Here is a 27,130-nt window from a genome sequence, read left to right as displayed (position 1 = left end):
GCTCAGGTCACGATCTCGCGGTCCGTGAGTTCGAGCCCCGCGTCGGGCTCTGGGCTGATGGCTCAGAGCCTGGAGCCTGCTTCCGATTCTGTGCCTCCCTCTCTCTCTGCCCCTCCCCCATTCATGCTCTGTCTCTGTCTCAAAAATAAATAAAACCTTAAAAAAATTAAAAAAAAAATAAAAACATACGTTTTCCTCTTTCAGAGCAGTGTCGGGCTCACCGCACACCTGAGTGGAGGGTGCAGAGTTCCCGCACACCCCTTGTCCCCACGCGGGCACAGCCCCCAGCTGCACTCCGCAGTCAGGCTGCGTTTCTGTTCAACGCCATCTCTTGGGCGGCGGATGGCACATTAGGGCTTTGCGCCGGGGCCTGCCCAACCGGGCCATTCCCGACTCCTTGGGCAGCCGGGCTGAGGGTCTCTCTCCAGGCGTGGGATTCCGGTAGACTCTTGCCGCTTCGTCCTCCCTGGAAGCCGAGCCCCCTTGCTTCCTCCCGTTTGGCCGGAAAGCCGATTTGCCCCATCGCGTGGTTTTTCGACCTCGTAAACCCCCCTTCCGAGCATCATTCAGCAACCCGCTCAATTAATATATGCGGCGTTCCTTCGCTCGTGGTGAGGGGGGCCTGTCTGGTGGCGGGCGTTTGTTCAGCCAGGTGGCGAGAGCGCCGCGCCCCGCGTGCAGGACGCGTGCCTATCAGCGAGCGCCTGTGCTGGCGGTGCCGGGCAGCACCTCCCCCGGCGCGGGCTCCACATGAAGGAGCGGAGGCGCTCTTCCGAGGGCCCCTCTGCCCAGCACGGGGCCTCGGACACCACCGGGAGCAAAGCTGCTTTGTGCCGCAGCCCCTCGCCACTCTGATTTTGCCAGCCTGATTCAGGATGTCAGCGTGGATCACCTTTTCTACAAAGGCAGGAGGGGCCGGCCAGGAAGCTTCGGCAGATAAATTATTTACGGCGTTTAATTATCATCGTACAGATTTATTAAACTTCTTGGTTACCTAGGAGCCCACGGAGCTGCCGTAAAGAGCTGGCTAAACTTTGAACAATAGACGCGTTATTGGAAAACGGAATCCCTCTGTGATGCGCCGCTGCCGTGTACCTCACGCCTGCGTGGGGGTGGGGGGTACGCGATGGCGGGCGGGCAGGGGGGTTCACACCCGGCTCTCGGGGAGGGGAGCGGGCTGCGATTTTCAGCGTTTGCTGATTACCGCAGTGTAAATGCGCCACGGCCAACGGGAAGTTACGAAACATGGAAGTGCACACTCCCGCGTCCTTGTAGATACTCTCCGTGTGCTTATTTCCACTCTGCGGGCACAATAGACACAGCCTCAAGACCATGGTTAGCAGCTAAGCACGCTAGAATCACTCAGAAGTGTTGAGCTTTGGGTATTTCTTACCTTTGATTTTGTTTGTTTTTGTTTTTTACAGAGCTTATTTAATCGTGAGTTTATGTAATTTAATGTTTAACAATGGGCGGGTCCGACAACCAGTTCATAAAATGCCTGGAGATTTAGCGCTTGGCTCTCCGGAGTCGATCAGACCCGGCTGCCGCACACCACCGTGTGTTTGACTGGCTGCCAGTTTTAAATTGCAGTCTCGGGTTCGGATGAAGTTCATGATCTATTCGTAATTCAGGCTCATTCCTAGCAGGGTATCCCTGCACCATTTTCCGCTGGGTTGCGACGAGCCGGTTGGTATGCTGCTAAGTGTCCTCGACAGCAAGCAGACACATGTACCCTGACTGGTACATCCCAGACGATTCTGTTGTACTGCTATTAAGGACAACAGTATTTTGCCAGAAGCTATAACGAGATGATTCCGTAACAACAGCATGGTGACACCAGACTATGTTTTGCAATTTTCTTTAATATTTATGCTGGATAAATAATTTATCTCTTTTTTCAGATTTCTTTTTTTTTTTTTTTTTTATCTCGAACATGTTGATATAGACAGGTGCTAGGTTTTCCCTGAATGACTACAGCAAGGATGTGGTTATTGTCTCCCCCCTGAAAAACAGATGTGTCAGCAGAGTTGAGCCTCTGGGAATTGTTTCCACAACTCCGCATCCCGTCTACTAATATGAACTAATGAGATCTATTAAGGACCAGCCCACACGTTTGAAGGGAGTCACTTATTAATGTGACATCTTTGCATGGCATTATAACATCAGGACCACCATTCACCGAGGTATTGGGACGCTCAAAGTCATGGCTCACCTGCTAGCTCTTTGAGATTTAAATGGAGAAGCTCCAGATAGCTTAGGCATTTTCTCAACCTCGGCACCGTTCAGTGCTGGATCGTTCATTGTGTAGGGTTCTCTTCTGTGCATTGGAGGATGTTTAGCAGTAGCCCGGGCCTCTATCCACTAGATCCTAGTAGCAACCCCTCTTTCCAAGTGGGAAGAATCACAAATGTCCCCAGATGTTGCCAAATGCCCTCTGGGGGTGGGACAAAACGTGTGTTCTAGAGCCCCAGTTCCTAAGCATTTGTAGTGTACAGGAAAGGAAAAATAGAGATTGTCTCATTGTATTTAATCCTCTATCCCTCTCTGGCTTCCAGGAACCTCCAGCCCCCCAAACACTAGAACTAGGAATACCGTAACCTTAAGTGACCAAATCAACTTCTGCCCTCGGGATCTAGGCAGAGGGATCTAGGATCCCAACCTGGGGAGGGAGAAGAGCGGTGTGTCTACCCAGGGGGGACTAGCCCACACCCCCCGGGCTCCAGCACAAATGCAGACACTCAGAAGCTGCCCCTGCAGAGTGGGTGGAACAGGGTGGGGGTGGGGCTTGCTTTTCCAGACTGCTGCTCCCCGAGGCCACAGAGTGCTGTCCGGGCTCTGGACTAGGCAGCTGTCTCCCTGGGGCCTGGGGAGTGTGGAGCCTCCCACTGCCCTCCGCTGGGGAGGGAGGGGTATGGGAAGTGAGTCTATTCAGAGGGTGCTCCTCATCCTGATGAACTGAGTTTGACACAGGCTTAGCAGTTAGTGCAGAATGAATTTCAGGATGGCTCCGTGGATTCTCCAAGCTCTCTCTCAGGAGCAGATCAAGGTGTGACAGCTCACCTCTGTGGCACCCTTTGTATCCTAGTCCAGGATATGAAGGCGCCCCTGGAATTGCACCATGTTTAACCTTCACAGTGGTACACCCCAGCCATTTTTTCCACCCCAAGAGGGCTGAGGCTGACCTGTTCCTGGTTTTTCCTCTGCAGACATAGGGCTTTCTGGTTTTCCAGTGGAGTCTCCCAGCATGACATCTGAACACGATGGGATCCTTTCTTTGCTGGCCCTGCCTTGAACCTGGGTCCTCGGGTAGCTGATCCGAGAGCATTTAGAGCTGCTGTTGGGGGTGAGGTGGGAATTCTGTGCTCATCTGTGCTCATCTGGCCTCATCTGAGACAGTGGGTGCAGTGGAAGGAGGCAAGCTGTGTGTCAGGCAAACCTGGAATGTTCTTTGTGGGTTACTTAGGGACTGTGTGACCCTCGGGAAATTGATTTCACCTTTATTTATTTATTTATTTATTTATTTATTTATTTATTTTGAAGTGGGGGGAGGGCAGAGAGAGAATCCCAAGCAGGCTCTGCACTGACAGCACAGAACCTGATGGGGGGCTCAAACTCACCAACCTTGAGATCATGACTTTAGCGGAAATCAAGAGTCAGTCACTTAACTGAGTACCCAGATATTCCAATTTTTTCACGTTTTAGAGTCTTAGTTTCATCATCTGTTAAATGGACATGATGATGTCTCTGTTCCAGAGTAGCTGGTGATTAGATTAAATAATGACCATCCACACCTGTCTCAGGTGTGGTCCAGAGAAGGCCTTGAGTCAGCTACCCCCACTGTCGGTGGTTAGTCTTACTGCCATTTGGGCATTCACTCAAATAATGGCACTAGGCTGCCATGGCCCCGCCTGCCAATAGGACATGAAACCTTGTCTCTTCAGAGTGCCTAAGTCTTACCATGAGCACGCCCTTTCAGAAACAGTCAAGCAGATAGATAGTTATATGCTTACCTTTCTGGCTGAGACGAGATTTCATACTTGTTACTGGCCGATCAATAGTGAAAAGCACATTCTGTTAAGTTTTCCTAGGAGTCATTAATCTGCCCCAGCCTCAGTCTCCCTATCTGCAAATTGAGTCTAACCAGGGTGATTTTGAAGCTAAGCCAGGTGAGGCTGGCAGTCAGCCACCGTGGCTGGCTGCTGGATGAGAGCACGTGTTTTCCCCAGACCCCCGGGTCTTGGAGTAATGCACTGACATGCCGAGGGGGTTTTCTCTCTTCAACTGGCCAGGTATCCAAGCTGAAGCTCTCACTCTGTGAACCTCATAACACACATTTCAGGGTCTACAAAATGCCACCTGAGAGAAGGCAGCAGGGAGGTTTCTAAGCTCTTCTTTTCTTCTCACTGCTTCTCCGGTGACAAAGTTTCATTCCTCCCTTGGAAGAAATCTTCAAGTATGCGCATGCATGCATCTGTGTAACATGGGTGTTACATGTTTGGATATCTAAACTGAATTTTGGCAGGACTAATATTTCTAGAAAGTTCTAACTCTTCATGAGCTCGTAGCCCTGCTCTTCAGGGTAAAAGAGTCAGATGGAAATGACCATGGGCTGAGCACCCAAACTGGGGCTGGTAATGATGGGAAGGTACCACTCTGGGGTCTTTGCGATGACTGAAAAGGAGTTTGGAAATCCTCCGAACAAGTTGTCTGCCATCTGAGACCATGGTTCTGGCTGGAGCACTTGTCACTAAAGCTGCTGATAACCAAAGGGTGTATCGTTGGTGTGGGTAGCAGTTGTTGGAGGAGGAGGGGGCTGACAGATAGTCTGATGATTTTAATGTTTATATTCCGCTGGGGTAAGCTCTAACAAAGACCCATCATTTCCCAGATAACCAATTCTTTTAAAAGAACATCTGTTGAAACTGGCAATTTACATTCTTCTTAAAATACGGAGCGACATAATTAACCCTCTGGGGAGACTAATATTAGTTTATTAGAGACAATTTCTAGTTCTGTTTATTTTTACACTAAACGATTTGTTCAGATTGGAAAAAAATTTTTTTCTTGGTTGTGGTGTTAGTTTGCTTTTATTTTGAGTTGACTTTTCCTTATCAAGGACACAGAAAGTAAATAGCTAGGTGATAATATATGGTCACGATGATCATTGTCCATGACCAAATAGAAGCATACTGAAAGTACTTGATAGTGTGTGACATGTTAATAACTTGGCATTATGCTAATGCTCAGGTCTAATTAGTCTATTTTAAAGTGACCTGGCCTGTTATTAACATGCCCGTATTTGTGTGGTATCCTTTGTCATCGCATTGGGCTCCCTTGGCACTCGGAATTGGTGGAATTGTCATCTGCTTGTGGCTGTCATGCCTGTGAATCGATTTGCACTCTCCACAAGAAGATCCCAAACCCTCGGTTGTTTCCAACATTGGACTAATTTCAGACTACTTCTTGTTGAGGGCAGAAGAGAGACAAGACAGGGCCTTTTGACATTGTGTAGAGGTCAGATGCAACGCCGGTCCCTCTTATTGTTCAGATGCCCTTGAATTGGAAAGCACCCACTGGAACATCCAACCATTTTGCCCTCAGTTTCGTATCCTGCAGCAAACTAAGTTGGTTCCCGTTTTCCACATGACGAGTCCTCAAATACGGGGATTCCCTTACCAAGTAACCTTCTATTTATAAGCGCTCAGTTACGCCATGAATTCATTGGCTCAGAACCTTCCCCCATTACAGTTTGCCCTACTGCGAAGCGGCACTCATTATAGAAGCTCATAAAGGAAAAGTACGGTGAGCTCATGCAAAAGAGTCATTGGCTCACAAACCCTTTACCTGGCCCCGGGCACCTGCTGCAGCCTCCTTTCCTTCCCCTGCTGTGCACTGGCCAACTTGGTGCGTTGGCCAAACTGAGCTGAACTCACCAGGCTGAATCATTGGTGCTAGCTGTGCCCTCACCACCGTCTCACCCTCCCTGTCTGTTGGCAGTCTCCTGTTCGTCCTTCAGAACCCAGTTATTGGCATCATATCTCCCATGAAGCCTTCCCAGATCTTTACTCACCTAGACAGCTGGTCATCCCCTTCCTGGTGCTGCCCTGACACTGTGCGTGCATCCCTGCCATGATTGTCCAGTTGCAAAGTCATCTTCCCATTGCATGACTTCCTCCTTGCAGAATGGATTGTACTTTATTCCATTTCTAGCCCTGGCAAGGCTGGCACCTACCAGATGATCAGCGAATAGTAGCCGGATTTATTTATTTATTTATTTACTTATTTACTTACTTACTTACTTATTTATTTATTTATTTATTTATTTATTTATTATTTTTTAACAGTAGTTGAATTTAATTCTGTCCCTTCCCTCGTGTCAGTGATTGGTGTTTAAGATGTAATTGTGCTCGGTGCCTTGTTTTCAATGAAGTATAAAAGGGTGCATTGCATGTGTGTGGGAGTGATTACAAAATCCAATCAAACTTGGAATCGCTGACTCACACCTGGAGTTTCTTTATTTGCAAGCTGGAAGACGAGGGCTGAATTTGAAACCCCAGGAGAAAATGTCAGCATATGAGGCTATTTTGAATAAGTCCAGAATAGTTATTTAAGGGGGGAGGGCGGAGCACCAGATGCCTCTGGACACATAAGAGCTACCCCCCAGCCACTGGGCTTCCTTTCCATCTTTCACTGAGATGCTGCAGCCCATAGTGCTGCTGGTTAACACCCTCATCTGGCTTTCTCTCTGTGACTGGACCGCCCTGAGCCTGGCAGGTGATACTTCCCTAAAGCACATAGTGGGAAGGCTTGAGCCCAAGGCCAGAAGAAATGGGGAGAGACACCCGTGATCAGGCAGTCAGGAAGGAAACATATCTTCTGAAGGTGTGTGTGCATGTGTGTGTCTTCACGTTGAGTCACTTATTTCTTGTTTCTTTTTTATTCACTAGCTATTGGGCAAATTGACCCATGACATGGTCCACTGGAGGGACCACCCCAGTGACTCTTTGGCAATTATGTCCATTCATATAACTCCCTAGCCTCATGTTAATCATTATATATAAAACCCACCTCAAGTGTGTTGGAATCAAATATATTCAACACCCAGTCCATGTTGGGTTGATTTAGTATAATGTAAGAGTGCTTTGCTGACATCTGGAACCATGACAGTGAGCAAGAGATGGGCTGTGACCTTTGACCTCAGGGTCACAGCCCAAGATCTCTTATTGGGAGGTGCTTACAGAATTCACGTTTCCCTTATTACTTCCCAAGTGAGACTGGATTTATATTGAAATTTTGTGTATATATTGGCTTAGGGAAATTTTATTGTGGTGTTTATGTGCCCTGAATAATTTGCAATAACTTACAGAGTTATAATTCAGGAAGTAATTGGTTCTGAGAGAATGTGCATCATCATATCTAAATGTGTTTTTCCTTCGGTCTGTAGCCTTTTGACAAATAGCCAGGAACTTTATCCCTCATATACTGAATACTTGTGCACTGTGAACATGGGAATGGTGAGAACCTGGCATGCACACACTGACGTCCCAAGTCCTGTGCCCGTGACAGACATCACTAATCAATCCAGCACAGCATGCTGCTCTGAGTAACCGTTACTAATCACGTGGAGTCAGTGGGAGATACTCTTTATCGACCATCCTAGTGAAGTGAAACTTTGATAAAAGTCTGGTAGTTCTTCCTGCAGGGCACAGAACGGCCCCCTTTGCAGCTGGGAATCCTGTTCCCAGTGATGGTTTCCTGTCAGAGCTTGGCCTTCCTCCTGGAAGAAGTCTGAAAATCTTGGAGCCAATTACCTAATGGAATAATATGTGTTTCCCATTTCCATTGTCTGCCCTGGCCTGATTCTCATTTTCCACTCATAAGAAAGTGTCCTATGTTAAGAATTTGCATATTGAGACAGGTGGCTAGCATTGCTCTGGTCCACAAGCTTCCCTGAGACAGTAAGGACTCATTGCAAGATCCATGGGGACCGCAAGCTTACCCCATTCATTGGAAGTATAATTTGTTTTACACACACGAAGTTTCAGGAGTGTATCTCTTGCATCAAGCTGTGTCCGCTTCTGTGGGTAACTGATGTGTACGTGTCCTGTATTTCCTTTGAGAGCACAGAAGAGCAATTGGGTTAGGTCGTTCTTGCCACAGAGTCAGTTGGCTTATTTGTGAAATATGTTTGGGGTGTTTAAAGGGCGTCATTTGTTGTACAAGTTCTGATTAATGATGTGACGATGGAAACCACATAGTAAGTACAGCCAACACCTATATAGCACCTAGCTCAGTGCTTGTATGTATGTATATAATACATGGTGCTTGTACTGCATGCTTTATATAAATTAACCCCTTGACACGATCCCATCCCCATTTTTGATACGAGAACACCGAGGCACATGGAAAGGAAGTGATGAGGCCAAGAACATACAGCTGAGATAGTTGCCTGACCCTGCAAAGTCTGTGTTCTTAGCCACCACACGTTAAGTGGCCATCCCTAATTTCCTCTCCATTTGTGTATATTAATGGCGACACTTCCTTACCGAGCAGGGCCGGGATTCCAGACTTTTATGGTGATGGAAAGGCAACAAAGTTGGGACCCAGGGGCCCAGGGGAGGTCTGATTCTTTCGTTTTGCATTCTGGGTGGGTTGATAAATAAACGTGGAACAAACACAAAGCGACAAACAAACAGAAGGAAGCAAAGCAGCAACGGGTCACATTTGAGCCTCTTGAGAATTCTTTTGTTGGACAGCAACGCTGCGAAGGCCCTCCTGATGTAAAGTCTTCTGCTTGGGCCTCACACGTGTGCTTTGCTTGGAACTACCTTATCTCCTGGGTTTGCCTGGTCGCAGCTTCATGGGCTGTTCATCAGTGGCTTTTCGAGGAAAAGAAACTTAAGGCTTGCCCATAGGTCCTTGAGTCAGCTCTTTGAACTTTTTGTCAATTAGCTCCCCCCTCCCCTCCCCCCACTCATCTTTATGGTATGGCCTTTCCTGTAATTACAGTCAGGATCCTATAGCCGCAGGAAGGCCTGTCAATTGAGTGAGAGGCTGATGTCCATTGCACGGTGACAGCCGATTCCGAGGGTTTTAGGCCTGTCCTTAGAGAGGCTTGTTATTTCCTCCTTAGGTACTTTGCCTTGGCTCAGCTCACCACCATCACGTGGACGGAGGTGTCTTATTCCATGGCCGAGCCCGGGAGGTCAGGCCCCTCGGCCATGACGTACTGCAAAGTGGGGATGCTGCATTGATTTGTATTGTTTTTAATTAAAAATCATTTTTTAAATATGCATCTGTGTGCACACAGGAAAAGGTCTGGAAAGATGTGCTGCATGCTGCTGAGCAGGCCCTACCCCCAGGGAGTGGGCTCGAGTGGGAAGCCATAGAAAAACGATCATGGTTTACTGTAGACCAGTCTGTGCTTGATTTTGTGTGTGTGTGTGTGTGTGTGTGTGTGTGTGTGTGTGTTTTAATGAACATGGATTAGTTTATGATTTCAAGTTATTATGTCGTTAAAGGATCAACCTCGATAAATATTTCTGGTGATCAGAATTTCCCTAGGAGAGGAAGGGTTAAATGGGATGCCACAGCATCTTCTAAACCCCCACCGGGGTGCCTGAGGCTGACTTATCCATGTGCATTTTGTCTCTGCTCAGTTTTTTGGTCGGTTAGAGCTCACACTGGTTTTGGACTCTCTTCTGCGTGGTGCTATTCAGCTTCCCTGGCCCCCCGCACCCCCACCCCACTCCCCATCCTGTTCTTCAGATTCCCAGAGTCCCCACGCTCATTCTGTCCACCCTTCACCCTCCTGACTGCTGGAAACCTGATCTCTGTCCTCAGAAGGTGCGGATACTCTCTCCCATTCGTCATTTCCCTGTTACTTAAGAGTAAAACAGAACACACTGAGCTTGTGTAGAGTCATTGTTGGTGTTCTGCCTTTTTTAAATGTTTATATTTGAGAGACAGAGAGAGACAGAGCATGAGTGAGGGAGAGGCAGAGAGACAGGGTGACACGGAATCCGAAGCAGGCTGCAGGCTCTGAGCTGTCAGCACGGAGCCCGACACAGGCCTCGAACTCCCGAGATGTGAGATCATGACCCGAGCCGAAGTCGGACGCTTAACCGACAGAGCCACCCAGGCGCCCCGTGCCTTTTGAAAGCCACGTACAAATAAGTGCCGCGTTGGCAAAGCATATGCAGAGGTCACTGAAGATGTCCTGTGGTTTGCAGGGCCTGTCGGAGAGTTCGTATCTATGATGATCTGAAAGTGGCATCAGAGGGAGGAAACACGTCTGCTCGTAGGTGGTTGGCATTCTGTGCGTTGGCTCCACTAACCCAGCCACTCTCCTAACATGAGAGACGTCTGTGCCGGTCTGGGGCCATTGCCTCTCCACGGGCGTGTTGTGCCAAGTGGGTTTGTCCATCCCACTCCCTCTCGGGCACGTGGATGTTAAAGGCGGGGACGTGCTGTATACACCCAAGTTTCCGGCTTTCTACCAACAGAGGCCTCTCCGGGCCATCTTGCTGACAACGCTCGGTGTCACGCCAGAGCAGTAGCTTTCGTTTCACACTGTGAGTTTGGGGACGGGGTGCTCTCTGAGGGCCAGGGCCCGGGACTCGGACAGCCACCCCACCCCACACCTTTCTCGGGGCCGTCTTCATGGAATGAGAGAAGTTGCTGCTGACGACAGACGCCCTCACTCACCAGTGCTCTGCCCCGCCTCCCCTGGCTCTGTCAGACCCCCAAGAAGGAGGATGTTGGAATACTCAGAAGTCAAAGGAGCTGAATTTTGGCACGAATGACGTTAATAGCGAACTTTAGAAGGGGGTGTGCGGGGGCGCCGTGGGGGTATCGAGTGCTAAGGCCCAAAGCTCCCTGTGTGAGTCAGCCTTTCACCTTTTAGCATAAAGTGCCTGCCGCCCCTGTGCCAATTCTGCTTCCGCTCGCACCCCTGGTGTGGGTGCCTGGGCAGACACAGAGGCATTTGCACCAGGGGAGCCTGCACCTGAAACTACAGATCCATAAGAAAGGCCCATCTTGTGCTCTGACAAGAGGTTGTCTTCCAATAGCTGAGATGTTTTTTTCATTTTTGGTATTAGACTTTACTTTTTAGGGCAGTTTTAGGTTCCTAACAAAATTGAGTGACACGTTCAGAGGTTTCCCGTATAGCCCCTGCCCTCACGTAGGCACAGCCTTCCTCTCTGTCAGCAACCCCCCCAGACTGGGTGTGATTGATGAGTGGTTCTGGGGTAGTAACCAAGGTGGGCATCTGCCCCTGGCAATACTTTACCGTAGCTCCCAGCCGGCCGCCAGGAGAAAGTGGGGGCAAAGGTGGCCGGTTCTCATGTCTGAGTTTCTAAGCTCTGCATTCACGAATCCAAGTAGTTTTAGGCTTTGGGTCTGTTTGGGGTTTATACCAGTGGCATTGATTAGTGAAATAACAAATGGGCATTAGGCTGATTGATTTGTGAGCAGAAATAGTAAGTTTATACGGCCCCTCCCACACCTTATTGTATGTTTAATAAGTACTTGTATGATTGGATTGAAGCACTCTTAGCTGGTTTTTACCAGAGGCTATGCAGTTTTATGTATCTTTCACCACCCTCCCCCCCCCAAAAAAAGAAGAAAATTAAAAAAAAAAAAAATTAACATTTATTTATTTTCCAGGGAGGGAGGGAGAGAGAGAGAGGGAGGGCGGGCACATGCATGCAAGTGGGGGAAGGGCAGAGAGAGAGAGAGAGAGAGAGAGAGAGAGAGGCCGAGGATCCAAAACAGGCTCCAGGCTGTCAGCACAGAGCCTGAAGTCAGGCTCCAACTCACGAACCCATGAGATCCTGACCTGAGCTCAAATCAAGAGTTGGCCACCGAAGGGGGCGCCTGGGTGGCTCAGTTGATTAAGCGTCTGACTTAGGCTTAGGTCGTGATCTCTTGGTTCGTGGGTTCGAGCCCCGTGTCAGGCTCTGTGCTGACGGCTCAGAGCCTGGAGTCTGCTTTGGATTCTGTCTTCTTCTCTCTCTGCCCTTCTCCCACTTGCACTCTTTCTCTGTCTCTCTCTCTCAAAAATAAATGAACATTTTTAAAAAATTAAAAAAAAAAAAAAAAGAGAGTTGGCCGCTTAAAGGACTGAGCCACCCGTGTGCCCCAACCGAGAAAGACAATTTTAAAGGCAGACTATATACTAAAAGTACTGAGATTTAGGAAAAACATATTTTTGGGGGGAATTTGATATTTGTAGGAAATCATCAAGTTTGTCAACATAGAGGGGAAAGAACGCACCTCCTTAGACCTCCTATCCTGTGCTCGGTGTTTTTTTCTTACTACTCTGTAAAACTGTCACAGCGTCATTAGTGGGGCCGGCCCTCCTGCTTTGGGGGCTTATGGGGTGCGGGCTGGAGGAGGCTCAACTTTGCTGAACTTCTCCAAACTTCTCCCGTGCTGCTCCCAAGGGGTACACGACACAATCAAGAGGCCCTTTGTGCTGAGCGGCTTTCGCTGGAGCAGTGGATGAGGCAGAGGCCCAGGGACGGCTGAACGTGTCTGGCCTAAAGGGAAATTCGTGACCTGAAAACACTGGGAACTCTTCCTGATAAGAAAAATTCACAAGGATGCCACGTAGCTTTATTGATTCAGTAAAAAAGCGCGGTGGTCTCCGTTGATGGCAATTCCGCGTCCCCTTTCCCTTGAACGGACTTGAAGGGACACGCGGCTTCCCCTGCCGGCTTTCCCTTGGTTGGCGTCCGGAGATAAGCACAATAATGATTGAGTTAAGACAGAATATTATAAAGGCTAAGGGAAGATTCCGAGGACTTTTAGTCTATTAACTCTATGAGACTTCTTAATAGTTTGGCTTAAGGCAAAAATGATTTTATTCTTGTTTCATCCTTGTTGAGTCAATAATTAACTTAACCGAGTTTGATTAAAACTGGATTTTACTAAGTATGAAAACCATCTGGGCTTTCCTCCTTCCATATGAGAAAAATGGTGAGGGCCCTTGTCCTGTAGCAGTTGAAGGTGTCCAGCCTGGGGGCGAGGCTTACGGGGATCATCGCTTCGCGCGGGGGGAACGCCACGAGCCAGACGGTGCTCTCCATGTCGTCTCGGTCCCAAAGGGAGGGCAGCACGGAAGGCAGTCTTCCTGGCCGGGCTCGGTCCACAGAGAAGCCCTCGCTGCCTGCCAGCCCCTTCGTTAACGGTCTCCATTTTTATTCCTTCTGGCCCCTTCGCCTCTCTCGGTGACCGGGGAGGGGCTCATGGGGATCTCCTGGGTTGGGGAACCAGGAGACACTTCAGGTCACGCGGAGCCGCCTCTGGGTCCACGATGCCGGCTTCCAGAAGGGCCCCCTGCATGCTGGTCGAGAGCTCCTTCGCCAGCAACCCATCAGTGCCCTCGGCTCCTACCAGATAGTAATGATGCATTTGACTTGTCCCCCCACCAGCATCAGTCTCTTCAAGAGTAAGGACTGGCTTTTCCTTTTCCATCTGTGGCCCCAGCATCCAGCACAGGGCTTGGCACCCGCCCACCTAATGTACTTCTACGGAATGAACTAGTGAACAGCAATAACAAAAAGTCAGGTCCAGACAACGTGGGTCCCTTTGTCGCTGGATGTTGAGAACTTGAATTTCATGCCATGGGGCCCCTCCCTTAAATTCCATCTTTATGTGCTATAAATAGACATTCCCGCTTTTGGCTAACTAGAATTAAGTAGTACCAAATGCTCCTTTACCATTTGGAGGCCTCGCTGCTTTGAGTCATTTAGAGAGGAGGGAGAGAGGCAGATGGGGAGGAAGTGGGTCGAAACCTGGCTTCTGCACCCGGGGAAAGAAAAACAAAACAAAACAACGAGCCAGAAAAGCAGGCGGGAGCGGTGGTGAGCACACGTTGAGGGCTTTGGTGTCTGATGCCAGGGTGGGAGCCCACGTGGAACCAAGTGGGACTTTTCAGTGCAGAGTTTTGTCAGCCCAGGGATGCTCCTGGGAGGCAGGGCAATGCTAATTGTTTGCAGGATTGCATGTGCAGTGGGGGAAAGACGGGTCTTGAAAAAAACTGTATGGCTTGCTTGGCATTTACTGTGGGTGTTAAGTCTGCGTTCTAGTTGCCAAGATTAAATTAAATCGTCTCCATCGCTGTTCAGCCTTACTCTGCACAAAACGTACCCAGTTCCTTTCTGCAGTCCTTTCTCCCTTCATCTTTTTTTTTTTTTTTTAACATGCCGTATGCTGCCTCACTGAGTCGACCGTGGTAACACTTCACCACATCGAGTAAGTTGTGCCAGGCACATGCTGTTGGAACACCTGGCTGAGACACCTGAGCATTTTCGTAGGACCGGGGGTGGGTAGACGACTCATTGCAATTTACAAGATGGGGGGGGGAGCGGGGAGGAGCTCAGCTTGGGTGTCATCTTGATGATTTCTGAACAGCCTTCCAGCTGGACTAGCTTTTCGGGAACACATGTATGTTTGTGCTGGAAGCCCCCGTATTATCATTTAATCCAAAAGCTTTTTTCTACGATGAATTATTCAGGCAATGTTTTCCAAAATTGCCATTGATCAGTACAGACCCAGAGAGAGCATGTACAGCATTGCGTGTGATGGGCCTGTTAGGGGTCGATATTTTCTGGCTCAAAGTAGTTCCAAAAGAGAGAATTCAAAGCCAGTGTGTTTCTTTCTCTGGGCAGGAAGTGATGCATGCAGGTACCAAACTCAGGTTTACTGATGTTGAGCTTGGATTAAAACCTAGCCTGCGAAATAGGCATAGCCTTGCTGGGGTGGAGACCTGGGTGGGTGGGGGGGGGGGGAGCAGTGGGCTGGAGGCTTTTATCCTGAGGCATTCACCAGTGAAGAATGTTGGGTGGGACACAGGGTCAGCTGAGTCCTCGGACAGAGGTTCTCTGTTCATGCCCACACAATTCTGAACTTGGAACGTAAATGCTCTCCCCTGGACACAAACTTCAGGTTTTTGTTTTTTGTGGGTTTTTTGTTTGGTATAATGACATGTTTCTTGGAACAGTGCCTGCCTGTTTTAAAAAAAAAAAAAAAAAAAAAAAAACAGACAAGTTGGTTAGGATGTCTTTGTGTAAACATTTTGGCATTATTAGCGAAAATCGTCCGGTGGCGAGCCAAGATGACCATGCCCCCACCTGCTGGGGCTGCACACAGACACCCGTGGGGTTTTAGATGCGTCCATGGGACAATGGGAAGAGACAGGAAGCAGATTTCCCAGCTCTCCCTGTCTCAGCGTACTCTGTCTTCTCTCCTGGCTGTCTCCCAAACGGTGTACATGAGAATCACCTGGGAAACTCTTCAGACCTCATGATGTGATGGTAGTTATATCCAGGTCTCTGGGGAGTGAGGATGTTGGGCTTTCTTCGGGGGAGAGGGAGGCAGCAAGGGCTGAAAGCTCCTGCTGTCCAAAGTGCCCCATCACCAGATTTTGGGATCTGGGAAGAGATCCTTCCTTTTGGAGTTCACGTGTAAAGTGTCTGGGGTTGTGGCGTTGGCTCGAATCTTGGCCCTTTGCCCAAGTGAGACTGGGATTCCAGCTTGACCCAGGGTTCTAGTGTGCTTCTCTGGAATCTGACACCATTTCCTCTACTTTCTGTCCTTTTCTTCCTTCACATAGGGACACTTCTGTGTCTATTTGAGCCTTGTGGGGTCTTTCTGCCCTTAGCCCTGCAATATCCTTTTTTCTTAAAAGCAGCTTTATTGACATATGATGCAGCAACCCTACAATCCATCCTTTAAAAGTGTACAGTTCACTGTTTTTTAGTATATTCGCAGAGTTGTGCACCCATCAACTTTAGAACGTTATATTAGCCTCGGAAGATACTCTGCAACCCGTTGCCATCCTCCCATATGCCACCTCCTTCCGCCCGAGGCAGCCACGACTCTACTTTCTGTCTCTGTGAATTTGCCTCTTCTGGGCATTTTGTCTAAACGGAATCCTATACTATTTGCTACTTGCACTTAGCGCAGTGTTTTCGAGGTTCATCCTCACGGTAGCCTGTATCACTACTTTGTTTCTTTTCAAGACTGAATAATATTCCACCATTGGGATATACCACATTTTATGTATCTGTTCATGAGCTGATGAACATTTGAGTTGTTTGCGTTTTCTGGCTATTATGATTAAGGCTGCCCTGGGCGTGTTATCCATAAGCCTGAGGATACCACAGTATCCTTTCATGGTATATCTTGATGACATCAGGGAAGTGGCTTGAAATGTTTTGCATTCAAAACAAATCCTTACCAGCAAAGCAGGCAGCCCTGGAAGGTGGGGGGACCAGGGTTCTTGGGTGACTCAGCACCTGCCACATGACCTTGAACTGTTGATGGCTCGTCTTCTCAGGTGACAAGGGAATGCAGTGACAGTTCCTGTCCTGGGCCTCCCTGCTTCTAGAGATAGCAAGAGGTAAAAAGGAGCTGCTTGGTGAGAAAGGAAGGTGCCTCTTGCCTCGATTACTGCGAGGCGTCAGTATTGTTTGTATGATTAATGAGTCCGCATTTCAGACTTTCCCATTTAATGTGTTGGAGCCTCCTGACAACATCGCCTTTCATGTGTTGCTGACCGTTTGTGAGATTTATGAGGCCCAACTCACAAGCGATGTGTGTCTGGATTAAGGGAACCCGAGAATCACTATTTATGTCTGACCCGAAGAAATTCCCTTTAAGCCGCTTATCAGAGGTGCATGCTGAGAGCATGATGGGAAGATGGAGTCTTGAGTCCCCCAGCAAAATCTGGAATCTGCTCTCATTCCATTTTAACTCAAGCAACAATAAGCTAACAGACCCGTAGGTCCACCTGTAAGTATCTGCTGACGGTTCCACTCTTGTAAACTTAGCTTGAAAAGTACATATGCTGCAGTTCTGTTTGTTTTTCTCCAATACTCCAGTTCTTCCGTGTGAAATTGAAATCTAATCCCTTATTGTGAAAACAAAACAAAACAAAGCACAAAAAAAAACAACTTTGACCAAGGTGGTTTAGACAAACTAAATAGTCCTTTAATTTGGCACAGTGACTATTTTTTATTTAAAACAACATCATTGTCCCATATTGTTTGCATTTGCATTTGCAAAACTAAAAGAAAACGTCCACATCATTAAAAATGAGGTCTCTGAAAAATACTCAGGAGGCACAACCGCTTACAAATGTTTGTGCATTATTTCACCACCAGGGGGCATTGTGGCTTGACTGTCCATTTAAACGGCTTGCATTCTATCAGTTTACCCAGAAAATAGAAGGCCCGGACGTCTTTCTGATTCCTTCCAGGAAGAAATCATATCTGGAAGAGAACAGATGTCGATTCTTTTTTCTCACTAGCAAACAGTAGTGTTGTCAAATTTGCTAAACTTAGCCAGTTGAAGATTAACATGCAATATATAATATGCATGTGCCTAACTGTACAATAAATAGTAAATCACATTTTTATGCTTTCTCTGAACTTGGAGGCTGCAAGTTATTTTTTTTTTTTTTAATTCCCTGGGTGTGATGAAATAAATAACATTCAAATACATTTTAAAGATGTCAGTCAGGAAAAAAAAGTGCTTGGCAACTGTGTTTGATAGATTTCTTTTATGATTAATTCCCCTATTAAGTTTTAATGACTTTAAAGATATAAAGCGAGAAACCACAAAACTAGGCATGGTTAATAAATAACTGAAATACCAGGTGTATAGAAATGCATCTGTGGAAAAATGAAATCATATATTCTCTAGGATGTATTAGGAAACAGCTCTTTGGCAAGTCTAGAGAATAAAGTCTCCCTGAAGGGGGTGGGGGGTGCGTTTAAGAACAGTGAACTGAAGAAGATTGTTTTTCTTAAAGGAAGTCCTATGAGAAAAGTACTCTCGAAGATTCACATACGTAAATTAAATTATTTTATGAACCAATAGTTATCAGCAAGGTGGTGGTTCTCTGAGAATGCATCCCTCTGTGTCGGATTTTTAAGACTCTCTGTACAGATTTTCAAATCCTGTTCCCGGTTTCTTCTCACAGTTTTTTTGTTTTTTTTTTTTTTTTCCCCCCGGACTCATACGGCATGGGGAATGTGGTGTGGCCTTGTTGTTTTCTAAACACTCCAAGCACTGGCTGCTCCCCGAAATGGGGGCAGTGGTGACAGTGGTTTAGCAATACCGTATTTTCTTTTCCCCTTCCGCGCCCAGAGTTTATGCAATACGACTCAGTTCCTCCTCGGAACATCTCTGTGAACCGGGGAGGCTGGAAGAATTAATTCCAGTTTGCAGAGTGCAGAAGTGAGGCTGGTCCGAAGCATGCAGGCTTGCGCCGTGTGCATGGAACCCTCCCCTCAGAGGGGCTGGACGTTCCCACTCGGGGCCCTCTGTGGTGGGCACAGCTGGTTTATTTACTACCTAGAACATCTCAACTCCAGTGCTTAAGCTGAGCAGTTTGGAAACCAAACACACATTCATTAATATGAATAATGGCCGGGAAGATTTGCAGGGGCCCCCGAAGAATGTGTACATGGTATGTGGTTTTGTATATGCTTGTGTGTATGTTTTTGTGCCCGAAAGGAGATAAATGGTGTATTGTATACAATTCCTTCTCCTCACTCAGGACTGTTGTTGTTGCTGAATTTTTCTGAGCCCCCAAAGCACAATAGGTACCGTTTGGAACCCTCCCACCAGGCAGCCCTGCCCTCCCCCCCCCCCCCCCCCCTTAGATCTTCAAAGCTAAAGATCTTTGAAATCCACAGAACTTACTTTTGAAAGCTTTTGGCCCATCCCAAATGAATCCTGAGCCCCAGCCTGGAGTGAGAAAACAGAGAATATTGTTCTTTTCTGTTTATATTATTTCATACTGAGTTAACACACTTGCCAAGAGTCCAAGGCAGCTCCTGGCTTGACAATGCCTTATTTAACTAGCCTAGTTTCTAGAATAAAGCCAGGGTCCCCCAGGCCCTCTCAGCAGTGCTCAGGTCACTTCTGAGCTGGAAGAGACCAAAGCAAATAAAGCAAATCTGTTTCCCCATGAAAATCATCTTACTTTTTTAAGGGGCAGGACACAGATTTGGCCTACGCAGCCAGAGAGCCTGGTCCAGTGCCGGATACCCAGGTCCTCCCGGGTTTCGGAGACTTGGAACGCTTGGCTGCAGAGCTCAGTGACCTGCCTCTTGGGGCCGAGCAGCTTCACCAACAAATAAGGCTTTCTGCTTGCTCCAAACTCGGGAAGTTGCTGGAAAGTCTGGTTAGCAAATCCCTCGCTCCCAGTCCTGGCCGTATCTCGGGGTGCTTGCTAGCACACGGAGCACGTAGGCTCGAGGCTGGAAGAAACCCCAAGCGTTTGGCCAGGAAGAGGCAGCTAGTTCCAGCTGGCCCAAGCTCTGTGCTTTAAAAATTACCCAGATGAACTGATTTTGTATAGAGAGTGGGTGGAGAGGGCTCCGGGGCCACGGAAGAAGATTCGGCCTTTCTCTCCCTAATCGTGAGCAATGTGATTTGGAGGGAGAAGCGGGGGGTTGGCTCAGCAACCCACATTTCCTTGGCTCAGCTCCAGAGGAGAGGAATGATCCAGAGGGAGGGCACACTGCGTCCGGTCAGACCCCGCTACACTGCTGGGCCTTCTGCTGGCTCTTGGAAGCAGCTCTGTGCCCAAAAGATGGTCACTTGGCCCAGCGGTGGCTGCCCAGAGAGAGAGGCAACAGGCCTCAAGTTCTGGAGGCGTGGCTGCTGTGAAAAAGCTCCTTTGGAGACAGGAGGCCACCCTCCAATCATAACTTGGCCTCCCCACTCTCCCTGTAGACGGTCGGGCCGTGTTGTCCTGGCCCCGTGCCCAAACGCGTTCTTGGCACATGCTGACATCCTGTATCGCTTTTGCCTCAGAAGCGGATCTGGTCGGTGACTTAGCCCCTCCCTGAAATGAAGAGTAGCTTGTGTATGCTTCTATCCTTCTCTTTCAACCCGAGGAAAGAGAAGAGACCATGGAAAGGGAAAGAGAGTCTGAGCATCCTTCCTTTATCCCCTCCTCCCCCAGAAGATACAGCGAGAATCTCCCAACACGCGTCCACCCACCAAAAGGTTTAGGGGCCAGGGGGAGAGCCTGTGTGCCTTTCCTGCACATGCCTCATGCCGGGACCCGGCGAAACCGGCCTGGTGGAAAGGCCACTAGATGTCTGCCCTTGCTCGAGGTTCTGTGTTGGTTAATATTACCTCCCCAGGGCCTGTTTTATGCTAAGCCCCACTTCTTTTAGGTCCTTCCACTCTGTGCTGTTTCTGTAAACACTGGAGAAGCAAGATCTTTCTAGCGAGGGCAACATTGGCTCGGGATAAAGTGATCGACGTTGGTAGTGTTTTTATATCCAACCAACATAGAGCAAAAGAAAGAAAAGAGTCCGAACCAGCATACATGGACCATGGACGAGAGAGAACACGAGTGATTTCTCTGTATCAACTCTCTTTTTAAAGACAAGATTAATGGCCACACATAAATACAAATATAAATAAATATATAAAGCCAAGCACCATAGACTGCACGTTCAAAATGTAAACCATGCCTTGGAAACATTGATGTTCATTTTAAGCAACTGACACTCAGGGAGAAGAAATAAAAAAAGGGAAGAAAAGGAAACAAACAAACCGTGTTACTGACAAGTGATAGGATATTCTATTTTATATCTCGCAGATATTTTACAGCCCCAGCATTTCTAGGGAACGCTTTGGAATACTTCTGGTCCGGTTTGTCCATAAAAAGCCGTCTGTGTTCTTATGTTTTGAAAATACATGCGGACAAGCCCCGAGCCTGTCGTATTAGGGATCTTTGCCTTGAGGAAGAAGCACAGGACATCAATGTCCCCCACGTCCGCCACCCTCACCCCCCTGGAGCCCTTGGAGAAATGTCCTGGTGCCGCTTGTAGCCAAATCAGCATTGCCCTTCGTGATCTATGTGCACTACTGTTTGGGGCACGTTTGAATGATAATGCCGTAGGGGAAACACCGTCTGGCTGTGCTGTCGGCTGCTGATGCCACTCCTAGGTGCCCAGGAAGCTGAGCTGCCTCCGCCACTTGCCCCAGAGCCTCGCCTCGCCTAATAAGGCATGGGGGGGCCCTCTGAGATCTCACCTGTTCGGACAAAACAAGACGACCCAGCCCTGGAACTGGGACACAGCGAAGTGCTCCCAGGACCAGGGTTGGCCAACTCTGCCCCGACATCAGGGTGTCTTGTCTGTTGTGGCAGGCTCTGTGCCCGCCCTGGTGTTTATGTCCCGCATCCGGTTTTGCCTCGGAAGCAACAACAAGACTCAGATCGTAATAACGTGGCTCATCTCCCATAAGCCCTGGAAAGCTGGCCACGGCCTCCGTGTCATGGGAACAGCCCACAAGCCGGCGGTCCCGGTGGAGGTGGGGAGAAAGCAGAGCGTGGATGCTGCTGCTGCGGCTGCCGTGGCCCTCTCTGGGCAGGGCTGGTGTCGGTGCTGCTGTTCTCCCGTCAGAAGGGGCCCGTGCCCTTCCCACTGTCTCCTTTGTCTCTGTCAAGCCCACCCGGTCTCCAGGAACGCAGCTATTTAATTATCGGCTGCCGTTACCTCTCCGTCACGGATCTCCCGACTGTGTTCACGAGCTTCTCCCTGTCGAAGAGAACAATAAGCGGCTTTTGTCAGCACGATCTCTCCCAAAAGGGTGTGCGTGCGTCTGTGTGCCTGCACGAAGCTGGCACCATTTCCAGCGTGCACTGGAGCCCTCCCCTCACATCGACCCAGGACTCCGCGGACTCCCGGAACTGGCAGAGATTGCGTGACCCGCTCGTTAAACGTGGACACTGTTAAACCTCAAATTGTGTAAACGCACCGTTGAAGAAATTACATTCCAAACAAAGTTATTAAATACTCAAAGCTCCATACTTCCTGGTCGTTTTACCACCTTTGACTTTAACTGCCTGTGCTCTTGAGGTCAACTGAGATCTGTTTGTCTCCGTATGGCAGGAACACTCTAGAATGGAACGCACCCGCTCGACTCTCCACAGCCCTGCGTTCAGTGACTTCCCCCGGGGAGCCTGAAAGCGGCTGTGGTCGGGAGCATTTACACCACGGAAATTGGCAAAAACTACAAATCAGGGCTTCAGGCGTTTTGTTTAGATCATCTTGGCTTGACAAAGTAATCGCAACGTTCATAATGCATTTCACATTTAAGTACCGTGTCTGTAATCATTATGTTATGAATGTTATTTTTTAAGTGAGGATGTATTCCTTCCGTATATTGAAAAACCTGTTATCTAATTCAGCAAAGAAGTTGCTGATGCCCCTGAAGAATGAATAAAGTTCCAAGGTACGTCTCTCTTGATTGTTTCCCTTTCGTCTTACCGGCTAACTGAAAAATATCAACCGATATTTATATCAGACATCACTTACTCATCACCTGCAACTTGCCTGTGGATTCAAGAGTTCGGCAAAAATCAATGAAAGCACTGGGTGAGAATCAATTGGGTCCGTGGCCTTTGTAATAAAGAATATTGTGTATTTTTACTTGCAAATTCCGCTCCAGCATCCTTCCTTTCTATCGGCAGGCTTTATGATAAACGAACGCATGTGTGCTTACACATGCGTGCTTTCATTTTTGGAGCTGTTGAGCATTTACCAGAATACTGGCTCACTTAGGTCGGCTGCTCACTTCTGGAAGTGTGTGAGGAGTCGTTGGAATGGCACACGCACACCTGCCCGCCCCGGTGCCTGGCCCAGAGCCGCCCAGCCGGCAGTGGCCATGGGCTGTCATCCATCCCTGTCACCGTCGGGGGGAGCAAGATGGTATGTGCTGATACCGGACTCCCCCTGCATCGTGGGCTGCCCTATGCACCTGGTTAAAGCTGCACGTCTGTAGTCCCAGGATGTTAATTTTCAGAGCCGTAAAAATATTCCACAGCTAGCAAACTGTGGGTCCTCCCCTTTATTTTGATATTTATGGCTCTTCCCACAGCTCGTTGAGAAGTCGGGCAGAGGCAGGGGATGGGTGTCACGAATGTGGAGGTGGCTGGTCACCCCACCGCCGTCCCCAAACACAAGCCTTGTCTCCAGATACAGTCAGGGGCTTCGTCTGTTCCCTGAAGTGAAGCCTTTCAGCACAGTTTACAGGGACGGCTTCTGCTCACACTCCCCGACCTTTCAACAAAGATTTGAAACCTTCGGAGAGCTCCGAAATGATGCGCGCCAGAAATAGCCACCCGAGCACAGACAGGGAAGGAGAAGACTTGTGGCTGTGCTGTGGGGAAGGACCCAGGGACCTTGCAGAGCTCAAAGGACACCGCAGGCACGTCGAACTTGAAGGTCGTTTGTCCTCGCGAGAGCCAGGCGTTGTATCTCCCCGGCCTGTGGCCTAAGAAGTGCCCTGGTCCGGTGAAGGGGGTGGCCTCAGGGTGATCACAGTCCTCTCCACTTACACACCCTCATGTATTTCTTGTTATTCTAGTTGAGTACTGCCTTCAGACAGAGGTTGCCAATAAAGTTTATTGTAGGAGCAAAGTGTCAATATCTGTAGTACCCCCCGCCTAGGGTGCTTGTAATTAAAATGCCACAGATAGTCTGGGAGAGGCATGAAAATTTGATGGCAAATTGATTTCAGGTTCATCTGGAAATTTGTCCTCAGCTGGACTCGATACTCCTGGCCGACGTGGGATGGCTTTTGTCAGGAGGGTCTGCTAGGATGAGACAGAAATGTCTTGATCTGAATATTAAATACAGCATGCTGTTTATGACAGATTATTCGTTTCGTGCTAAAACACAGGGCTCCTTCTCCTGACACATTCTTCTCCATTGAATGTGTAAGATGGGATTGCATAGATGCACTTTGCATATGAAAAGAAGTTGCATGAAAATTTGCCCGGCGCAAGAAATAAAAGAGTTTTAGGAACACTGGCTTCGAACGCAGGGTATTCTATCCAATATTCTAAACTTAGAAATGCTCCTTGCATCTAATTTAAGAAAGCTAGAAAAAGAATGGCGATCAAGACAGTGTAATCAACTATCACGGCCTTAGAGTGTTTCCTCAGAATAGCATGTTACAGAAAAGGGGGAAGAAGCCGTATACGTGAAAAAAAAAAAAAAAATCCCAACATTTAATAAAATAAATTGCTGGTTCCTGTAAACTTGCATTTATGCATCACATTAGAAAAGCCATTGTCCTTAGGTATTGTTCATGCAGAAATGCACTGTGATGATAATATAATTTTAAAGGTATATCCGTTCTCAGAATTCAATTTGGAAAAGGGTTGAGGGAAGAATAACGTTGAGTTTTTGAATGTCTTCAATTTTAAAAAATGTGTCGTTCGGTTGAATTAAATCTGTTCAGGAAAACCCATTTTACAGTCTGGAACTATTTATTTGGCAATTAACCGTATTAACGTTCGAATCCGAAGCATGCTTAGAAATGGGGTTTAAAAAAGCAGCACTCAGACGGAGCGCGTTCATTCCTTCACACAGCAAACGCGTGCGGAGTCCCTGCGGTGTGCAAAGCGAGGCTGGGTGACCAGAGATTTCTAGGTGGGACTTCTGTGAGAACCCCCGCCCCACCCATTTCAGGCCATCACGCCACAACCGCATCTGTGGCAGACGATTAATTTTTGAAACATCGAATTAGCCACGTGAAAATCTGCCCCAGCTGACTTCAAAATTAGCGAAGGAGGTTTTGTGTCATTCGTTTGGAAGCACAATTTTAAAATGGAACCAGCAACAGTTCCATCTACCTCCTGATGCAGCGGTCTGTTTGGAATCACTTGCTGGAGGGGTCCAGACCTACATCTTTCTCTGTGTTACAACTCAGGCAGTCATAAGTACTCAGGCCCATCAGCAAAAAAGAGCCCAGCATATGTTCTCAGGTCATCAAAGTCGCTCCTTTGCACATTCAGGAGATATTTATGGATCTTTTATTAGGACAGTTTTTATGGCCCAAGATTAAAAGTTAAAGTTAAATAATAAAAGTAATGAAGATGTGCCTTTGGAGGCTTCACCTAGTTTGTGTTTTCACCCGTTTGTCAAGGCCCATTGAATTTTGATGGTAGCATTAAAGACAAAAAAACAAAAAAACCAAAAGGATGCCCCGATTCATTTTTGGAAGGAGACAGGGTATGAATGAACAAGTTAATAAAATAACTTACACTCCAGAGATGCTAATTTATATCTTCTCTGTGAGTATAGGAGACCGTTCTCTTGCAACGTAGCTCCTTTAACATTCTCAAGAAATACTGTGGGTAACGTGTGATAAAAGATTTAATTGTTTGGTCCTAGCACCTAAATGTCAAGATAGAGCGTCTTCAGACCTAATCGGTATGTTTCCGAGAGAAGCCATCGGTAGAAAATAATGCTTCTTGGGGCTCATCCAAGAGTCTGTTTTAGATTCTCAAGTATATCTTATTGTGAGGTTGTTCCTTTTGGACGGAGACCTTGGTTCAAATTCAAAGTGACGTTTCCCTGTAGGGTGAATCAATGATCCAGTGGAGGCAGTAAAATAGTACAGCCTGACCTTGCACTTGGGTTGTCTATTAATTACACTGACATTTATAATATGTGAAAAAAGAAGCGATCTGTGGTCAAAACTATTTCACAAATGCAGTACTTATCAGAGCCTTTTAAATGCAAATGTGTTTTCTACCTCTCTAAGAAGGGGAAAGAATGATAGTATTTTCCAAACTTATATCTCCATCGTTTGTCACCCACCCCCACCCTTTTTTTTATTTTATATTTTATGGGACAGCCTTAAATGGAACATCCAGGGGATAGATGAATATTGTTTTCCAAACATCTTACCACTCAGCTTCCACTTTTTTCCCCCATATGATCATTCTGTGGGACCAGCCTACTTTGGAGCATCCACTGGAAAACTTGCTTTCAGCACAGGACTCTGTTGCTGGTCCCCGTTCACACCACATTATCAAGATGAATCATATGGCACATTTTTCTCCATGTAAAATGTGTGTGTGTGTGTGTGTGTGTGTGTGTGTGTGTGTGTGTGTGTGTGTGCGTTTTTTTTAATTCTGTTAATGGAATGACTGACAATCCCCCATTCCATAACATCGCTACAGCATTTAGGAAGACTCTTCTCTATTTACAGGTATCAGACAAAAAGAGTACTTTTCACAAACAGCAATCTAGTCTATATTGTAGAGCATTCTAAAAGGAACTGGTTATGGTGTCTTTACTACCGCACTTGCTTTGACTTTGTTCTTTAGTAATTAGATAATTACGTATAATTAGCACATTAATTATGTGCAACAGCTGCGTTGAGTGTGTGCGTGTACCACTGCTTGGAAACAGCTTGTGAGTTCACTCTCAGACCTGAGAAATGTTTCTTCTTGGTGTGTTTTCACTAATTTTCTTTTTCCATGTGTGGAGGCAAAGAGCAGTGCAGGGAACTAAAAAGTAACAAGGATTCTTACATATTATTAAGTGGAACGAGTGATTTAAAAAACAACAGGCACAGGACAACTTCCTTGTTATATAAAAACATGGGCACAGAAAATGGATTTACATAAATAACGTTACTGTAAGTTTGCTGCCTGCCTCCCTTTTCTCAACAGGTATTGATGAGATACCGATTATGTGCCACTCACCGTGCTGGTCCTGGAAATCTAGCGCACAACAAGATGGCCATTGTGTTTGAGAATCAGAGGCAATTTTGTCATTTCCAAAAAAAAAAAAAAAAAAAAAACAACCTTCCTGTAGTTGACCGCTTCCTGTAATGAATTTGTCACTTTCGTAATTAGAAAGAAAACCGCCTCAAATCGTGTGGGAAGTTTAAGATAATTCCATAAAAAGCGTAAGGCTAGGCACATAGTAGGAGCTCAGTAAACACGTACTGAATTAAATGCAGTTATATTTACATTTGAAAGCAGCACTGGCATTAAACACCAGCTCTCTTGATATATCTGTATCCGTACCTGTATGTGTACCTGTAGATATTCATGATTTATCTGGCCTCTCATTCATCTCGCTGGAAGTTCCCCTGGGGAGGGATGATGATCTGCACAAGGCATATGGCCTTTCTCCGAAGACCTCTGTTGACACCACTAAGGCTCCATCTCTGGCCAGACCCGGCAGTGTTTAGGCGAGGTGGAAGGCGTCCATGCACCCTATCACATCATGGTGTCTCCCCATCTCCCCACCCGTCTCCCTCGGCCACCTGCCTTCGCACC

The 27,130-nt window shown here is 47.5% G+C and overlaps 2 protein-coding genes across 2 annotated transcripts in view; both read left to right on the top strand.

Moving 5' to 3' along the window:
• LOC147573361 (uncharacterized) overlaps positions 1–26,649 on the top strand; it is a 50,300-nt gene extending 23,651 nt beyond the window's left edge. Inside the window, exon 4 of the mRNA XM_086690860.1 lies at positions 205–26,649. Within this exon, the coding sequence (XP_086546986.1) occupies positions 205–869 (665 nt within the window). The 3' untranslated portion in view covers positions 870–26,649. The remainder of the gene's footprint in view (positions 1–204) is intronic.
• The window catches only part of WWOX (WW domain containing oxidoreductase), a 984,564-nt gene that overhangs the window by 347,182 nt on the left and 610,252 nt on the right, over positions 1–27,130 (top strand). The gene's annotated exons all lie outside the window — the stretch shown is intronic.

The sequence above is a fragment of the Puma concolor genome, chromosome E2 (genome assembly GCF_028749965.1).
Source record: "Puma concolor isolate L17-30 chromosome E2, mPumCon1.1.hap2, whole genome shotgun sequence".
NCBI lineage: Eukaryota > Metazoa > Chordata > Mammalia > Carnivora > Felidae > Puma > Puma concolor.
The sequence above is the reverse complement of the archived record's forward strand: the minus strand, read 5'-3'. Positions and strand labels throughout refer to the sequence as shown.